General features: G+C 42.6%; 1 protein-coding gene across 1 annotated transcript in view; it reads left to right on the plus strand.

Moving 5' to 3' along the window:
- CCDC150 (coiled-coil domain containing 150) overlaps positions 1–7,500 on the plus strand; it is a 2,807,665-nt gene that overhangs the window by 2,261,078 nt on the left and 539,087 nt on the right. The window contains exon 22 of the mRNA XM_044070503.1: positions 3,801–3,995. Within this exon, the coding sequence (XP_043926438.1) occupies positions 3,801–3,995 (195 nt within the window). The remainder of the gene's footprint in view (positions 1–3,800; positions 3,996–7,500) is intronic.

Consider the following 7,500-nt stretch of genomic DNA (forward strand, 5'->3'; position numbering starts at 1 on the left):
TAAAATACTGGTCATAAGGAGGGAACAAAAGGGGTTAAAAGGTCTGTAGGTGAGCAGGGATAAGTGTTAATAAGGACATATAGTGAATCTTTCTTAATCGTCAGTCAGGAGTACAAGTAAAAATTTCCAGAATTTCTGATATGCAGTCCGTTTACGAGGATTAATTAGTAACAGTTTCTGAGAAGTAATATATTTGATCGCCAAGTCCTTGAAACCCCTCCAGGACAACTTGGAGCGGTCTAGCCAGTGTTTAGTAATGTAAAATTTGACCACAACAGGCACCCAAAGAGGCAGAAGGTAATAATAAAACACGAGCCTGTAGGTGTAAGCAGCAGCAGGTTTAATCACATAAACGCCACACAATACAAAGCGTTTTCGTCCACCAGACTTCCTCAGATATAAAATGAAAGAATGAAGGCTGTGCCTGCTTATATACCCCTCCCAATCTAATTAGTAGTTAAAACAATTGTTTAATTGACACCAATTAAATCCTGTAACTAAAATATTTGTGACAACCTACCAACTTGCCACAAATACAGATGAAAGTAGATAAAAACATGCACATTTTTTAAAAGACCTTTAAAATAAATATGTAAATACTAAAATCATCACAATGTGTTGGAAAGATAAATAAACTTGAATCAAATGTAAAATTTGACCAAAAGACAGAGAGTAATTAGGGCATGGAATTTGAATTTTGGTATATTAAGGCTGGTAACATGTAGTAATGCCATTTCCCAGGACAGGGTTGATTTGTGGTAACCCATTTTGTCAAGTCTTACCTTTAGAGAACACCAAATAATGTGGTAGTATCTGCAGAACCACAAAATATGGATAATATCTGCATGAGGATAAGAGCAGCAGGAACATGAAGAGGATACATTCGGATCAAATTTATTTAAATGGACTGGAGTGAAATATAAATTGTGTGTAATCATAAATTGTGTGTAGGTAAGTTTTTTAAAGGGCGAGAGCAGAAGGGTAGATTTAATAGCTAGAAGTTTCTGCTCCATTGAGAAGTTAGTCCCTTTTGAGTATTGAGGTTTGTTGAAAGTAGGTGCAAGCAACCGTAACAAGTTAGCTGATCTAGGAGGATTTGCTTGCATTCTTTTAGTGAGAGGGATGAGTGAATGTTTGGTAGTAGGAGGTCCTAGTCTTTGGCTGCAAGAATAGAAGGGGCTTTTTCAGAGGTGGATTATGCATTGAGAGGCCTGTGTAATATGGGAGAATTACTTGTTCATGAGTGTATTTGATATACTGTGCATGATCCAATAAGTCTAGATGAGACGGCATGCATTTTTTTTATGGATTTATAAGTAATGGTGAAAGGGAGGGTCTACTCTTTTAAGGCTGGTTGCCAGTGGATCCTGCAAAGGATATGGAATAATGTTCATAGGGGAGGCAGGAATAAGAGGATGAACCTATGGGTTGGGTGTTGTCTGTAGATCAGACAAAGCTGCTCTTAAAAGAGCAAGCTAGGAGGCGTATCATGAGCAAAGAGGATGCTGGTTTCTGTAGCAGGTCAGGTTTCTGGAGTCAAGTATACAGACAGGCAACAATAAAGACTGATTGTTTTACTGATCGTAGTGTTAAGCAGGTCAGTGTGTGGTGAGTGATGGAGAAGACACGGTCCAGCACAGTCCTGAAAATCTTACTGGGGTAACTGGTTCAGTGGTTGAATTACTAAAGCGTTGAAACAACAGTCACTTCTGGCATGAAGATTTTTTGGGCTTCGGGTTTTCTGGTCTGAGGAACATTTTCTGGGTGTCTGCAAAGATAGGGTTATTTTTTGACAATCCAAACGTCATGCAGAAATTATTTCAGAATTCACCTTAACCCAGTCTGTTCATTTCCTAGTTCATCTTCCAGCCAAGTTAAACTGAGGAGAAGCCTTATTAAATATGCTGAACGTGTTACAGAGCCATTAAATACTGTTTGATCAGAATGAAGGAGATAAAAACAAAGCAGACATTTCTCTTATTTTAAGCGGAGGGAAATTAACCCTGTTTTCAAGATGGCTTGGTCTTCATGGCTTAGCAGCTGCATTTTCAAATGTTATTCTGTAGCAAAAAAATGTTGTCAGGGCTTGGTAGTGCCCATTCTGCAGCGATAGTTGCCTTATGGAACTTGGGCCATTTCATCTGTGATTTGATGATCTAGTTTCTAACTTATGAATTCAGCAAACACAACAGTCTAGATATTGACTTCAGATGAAGAGCAGTATTTGAAAGCAAGTCATAAATGGCTTTTTGTAAACAGCTTATTATTTGTTCAAGCATTTACTTGGATAATTCATTTCCTGAGAAGTACAAGTTAGTTATATACTCCTGAACTTGAGATGATTCAGAGCTATAAATCAATCAGGACAGTTATCAACATGACTGTCAACCTCTTTGTTCAAGAGTTGGGAACAAAGACAAAAGTAATAAGATACAAAGGCCCCAAATCATATACTGTTTTAATAGAATGATTTGCATTAACATGTTTTTGTTTTTGGAAAAAGAAATCTGGAAGTTTAATTTCCACCATTATGTAATGAATGTAATTTTCATTGATTTGCCAGTATTTTTGGGATACAATCAATGCACTTTTATGGTTAGCAACCCACTTTCATCCAGATGAGTAAGCCTTTAATGATTTTGCTGTCAGATAGGAAGATCGTCCTTAATATGGACTCTTGCGCAGTCCTATTTGGATAGGAAGAAACTAAGATAAGGAGGGTCTGCCACCCTGGTTTTCCTTTTATACTGATGATGAGGATGGATTCCCATTGAGGAGATGTGAACCATAACACAACTTTAAAAAAATAGTGAAGATTTCTCCTTCTGGTGGAGTATAGTACTTCAAGTTATTGTTGCCCTGTTTATCTATTACCGTCAAGGATTCTGGTGTTTTTTTTTTTTGTTTGTTTTTTTTTTGGCTCTGGTTCCCTCTGGCCATAGAGCCTCCACCCAGCCACTCAATGTGTTTTCTTAGGGGTGAGGGGTCTATGAACCAGGACTGAGCCATCATCAACAAGGAATCATGATTTTTTCCCTTATGCACTAATGCCCCAGTGCCACTTGGTTTCACAGGCAGCAAGTACATCAGAGCCATTCCTCCCTTATACATCCTTACCCCCCTCCTAAGAGAGGAGAGGTGGCAATAAATTTAAAATTCTTTTCTTCCCCTACACCAGATGCAGTAGGTATCTGAGCCACTAAGTGACATTGAATTGCCCCCTCCCATGGCAGCAGAACTGGCTACTTTCAAGGATCTGGAGTTACAGCAGGTATGTAACTTGCTTTCCCTATTGCATGGTATATTTATATATCTATAGTTCTTTATATATATATATATATATATATATATATATATTATATATATATATATATATATATATATATTATATATATATATATATATATATATATATATATATACACACACACACACACACACACACACACACACACACACACACACACATACAAAATGTACATATATATGTAAACAATGTATAAATATATATTTATTCCATTACTTGTAATTTTTCCTTCTTGAGATTACCTGTGTTGCCACTGGGAATAGGTCTTTCTTGCTCAATGAAATTTACAGAGGCAACAAATTCCTTAAGTAAATTGGTGAATTAATTAACTTGTTACAAGTCAAATTATTTAACTTGTTTGATTCCCTTTACTGTTAACCACAGGAAGATGCGGATGTGTTCCTCACTTATATTGAGTAGAGGACAGTAGCTGAAGTGGACAGAGTCAGCACTGAAAACTAGTAATTGCTTTTTTCTTTTTTTTTCTTCTTAGCTCAAGAAAACACTAGAGGAATCTGCCTCCAGATCTTCAGATGTTTCCAGAGCAAACAGAGAACTACGTCAGAAAATGGTCGAACTGGAGAAGACTTCAGCCAAACAGAAAGCAAAGATAAAAAGTCAGAAAGCACAGATTAAACATTATTCGGAAACCAAAGTTAACAACATTCGCAACACTGAGAGAATCAAGGTACCAGTTTTTGTTTCTTTACTTCCTCCACTGGCAGGATAACTGTAGAAAGCATGATCCCCTGCAACATGAAATCGAATCTTTCAATTTAGAGTTTGGCATTTTTTTAAATATCTGAAATAATTTTGTTTTAACATATTCATATTTTTTAACTTGCAAAATGTTGGGCATTATACTGAGATATTTAATGTAAAACAAAAAAGTACCATGCACCTTTTACCTTAGTGTACACTACTTTGAGTGTTGCCGCACAGCAACTCGCATATCACATTTTAGGGTTTTATTTATTTGTAAAACAAGAATACTTGAAATGTTAAAAAGCAAGTAAAGTAAATATATTTTGTGATAAGCTTGCACTATTGGAAATGTATGTGATGTGAGAGTGTTCGATCTCGCCGTTTGTTCTTACACCTGGGTTCGGAGCCGATCCTCGGCTCCATGTCGGCCGCTTGCAAGCTCTGCATCGAGAAGAAGCTCGAGACAACCTAATACCCACAATCCCCCTCTGCCTTTACCTCAGATCTAGTTTGCCGCTGCAGCGTTCGCATCACTGGGTCGAGCTCGAGCACCTAAAGCTAAGATTTAAGATTTTTTTCTTGTTATTTCAGAATAATTTTATTCTAAAAAGTTTGTTTAGTGACTAAGTGTGTGTGTGTGGTACGGTTGAGGAATTCTCGGTTCCGTTTAAGTTTATTTAAACTTATTAGAGTTTCCCTCGGGGCCTACCACCCCTTACTGGATTGACTACCGGGTAGACATTTTTCCTTTTACTGGATTCGACAATTTCACCGGATTGGACTTTACTACTGGACTTGACTTCTACCATATTAAGTTTAAGATGTCTGAGAAGGCTAAATCTGGATTCAAGCGTTGCCAATGTGGGCAAAAGATGTCAGTTACTGACAATCATAGTTCCTGCGTCTACTGTCTTGGCCCTCTCCACCTGCAAGAAGACTGCTCAATTTGTCATTCTTTCAGTGGGAGGGTCATGACAGATAGGCGCAGGAAACTCATGGATAGGGGTTTGTTAAAACCTACTTTTCAAGAGGCTCTGGATGCTTCAGACCAGGCATCCAAATCCTCGAAGGAATCGAAGACGTCGGAGCCCAGGTCATCGGCTCCGAGCTCTTCAGTAAAAGTTAGATCACCAGTTCCACAGACTTCGGGGCCGAGTGTTCAACTGTTGTCAGTTTCCGAGCCTCGAGTCTTGGAACCGTTGACGGAGCTCCCTCCCCCGACACTGTTGAGGTCAGCTCCGTCTTCGATTCCTTCGACCAGTTCTTCCAGACCCCTTTCTGATACCGATGTAGACCGCGTGGTGCAGAAGTTAATGGAGAATACGGCCTTATCCAAACTCATCTCGGTCTCCTCTCAATTGGTGTCGAGACTTGAAGGCCTTCCACTGTCTCCATCTGTTCCTCCTCCGAGACCTGTCCAGTCTTCGGAGCCGGAAGAAGCTGAGCTGCTGATTGTGGAGCCCTCGGTGCTAGAACCGTCTTTTTCTCGGTCGGCTCCGTTCACCTCGACTCTGTCGGATCCGGTACCGGAGTCTCGGAGCCGAAGATCCATCCTGGGCTCCGGGACCGAGAGTCGGACCGATGTTTCGGTTCTGACGCTCCCTCTCGGGGCCTCGGCTCGGATCGACTCGGTTCCGTCCTCGGGGTCGATGCCTTCGGGGCCTGTTTCGGGGATTCTTCCCATTTCTTCGGAACCGGGAGATACCTCGACTCGGGACCCGGGGGCCTTCGATCTCATGAGGAAGGTGTTGTCTACCCAGACAACCACATCAGCAGAAACAGCTTCTCCTCCCCATAAAGGTCCGTTATCCTCCTCTGCACCCACGGCTACAGCTAAGCGTCGAGCACCTGTGTCTCAGCCACCCCTGGAGGGTGCCCCCTCTTCCTTGGAGGCTTCTTCGGATGCTCCCCGAAGAAGTCCCTAGGAAAAGATTGTGTAAGAGGAGACACTTAGATTCTCCACAAGAATCTTTGACATCCGATACTGACTTGGATGAGTCAGAAGGGTCCCCAAAGTCACCCTCAGAAGATGTCTCTTTTTCTGACATCTTGGAGATCCTAAAGCAGAGAGGTGATTGGCAGTCCCTCCCCCCTTCTGAGGATGAGTCAGTCTTGCTGAAGGCATTTGGTGCTCGCCCTTCCTCCTCCTGGGTCACTTCGCCCTTCGATGAGTTAATGGAGCTGATTGCTCGAAGGGCGTGGGAGGCTCCTGACACGGTGGAGTCAGTCCCTAGAAAGCCTAATAAGTATATTACTGCACCCCAGGACAAGGCTTACCTGACAAAAGGAGTTCCAGTGGATGCTATGGTGGTGGCAGCGGCCACGAAAAAGGAGATGTCGGAATCTTCCTCATCTGTCCATCCCCCTAACAGAGATTCTAGGACCATGGACAGGTACGGGAAGCGCATTTTTAGTTCAGCGGCTTTTTCTATGCGATCCCTGAACTATTTGACCCACTTCACACGACTACAGAGGGATCTAATCAAAGAGTTGGGAGATACCCTCCAGGGTACTACAGATGCTGCTGTCTCGGAGAAAGTTACAGCACAACTTAATACCCTTACATCCATTGTAAACTCGTCCATGAGGCTGATTTCATACGCAGCCGAAGGATCGAGTAGGGCAGCAGCTTCAGCGATTGCTCTTCGTAGACAATCCTGGATGCGCTTATGTTCATTTGCGGAAGCCTTCAAGTCTTCCTTTACTAATGCCCCATTTGACAGTGCCACTCTCTTTGGCCCCAAAGTAAAGGAGACCCTTACCCGGTGTGAGCAGGAGGGAAAGACTCTGTCTGCTGTCGGAGTCCGTTTTTCCACCCCATCCAGACCGTACCCCAAAGGGCAACGCGGTGGGAAAATGTGGTTTCGAAAACCCCAAGGTTCTTTCCCAGGCACACAGGGTGATGCCCCCTCTAGTGGCAGAGGAGGGGGCAGAGGTGGAAGACGCCACCCTGGCGGCAGAGGGGGTCCACAAAACCAAGGTGACAGGGATACCCCCCCTGGAAAACCTTTCCAGCACTCCTGAGAGGAGGCCCGACTGTCCTGCTCTGGAGGCAGTCGGGGGTCGCTTAGCTTTATACCCTCAGACCTGGCAAAATCTTACTACAGACAACTGGGTAAAAAGCGTGGTTACCAGAGGTTACAGAATACCCTTCCTATCCACCCCCATTCCAAAGAAAAGACTCCCAGATGTGCCGCCCCATCTGCAAGACCCAGCAGCTATAGAAATTTCAAAGCTGCTAGAAAAAAAGAGTCATCCAACCAGTCCCAGCGGACCAAAGAGGATTCAGAACTTACTCAAGGTTCTTTTTAGTTCCAAAGAAGACAGGGGACTGGAGGCCGATTCTGGACCTAAGCAACCTCAATACCTTCATCAAGAAAGAAAAGTTCCGAATGGTCACGCTTCAATCGATCCTTCCATTCTTACGGAAGGACGACTGGATGTGCTCAATAGATCTGAAGGACGCATACTACCACATCAAAATGGCC

This window comes from Protopterus annectens, chromosome 4.part1 (assembly GCF_019279795.1).
Source record: "Protopterus annectens isolate FY-2018-M chromosome 4.part1, PAN1.0, whole genome shotgun sequence".
NCBI lineage: Eukaryota > Metazoa > Chordata > Ceratodontiformes > Protopteridae > Protopterus > Protopterus annectens.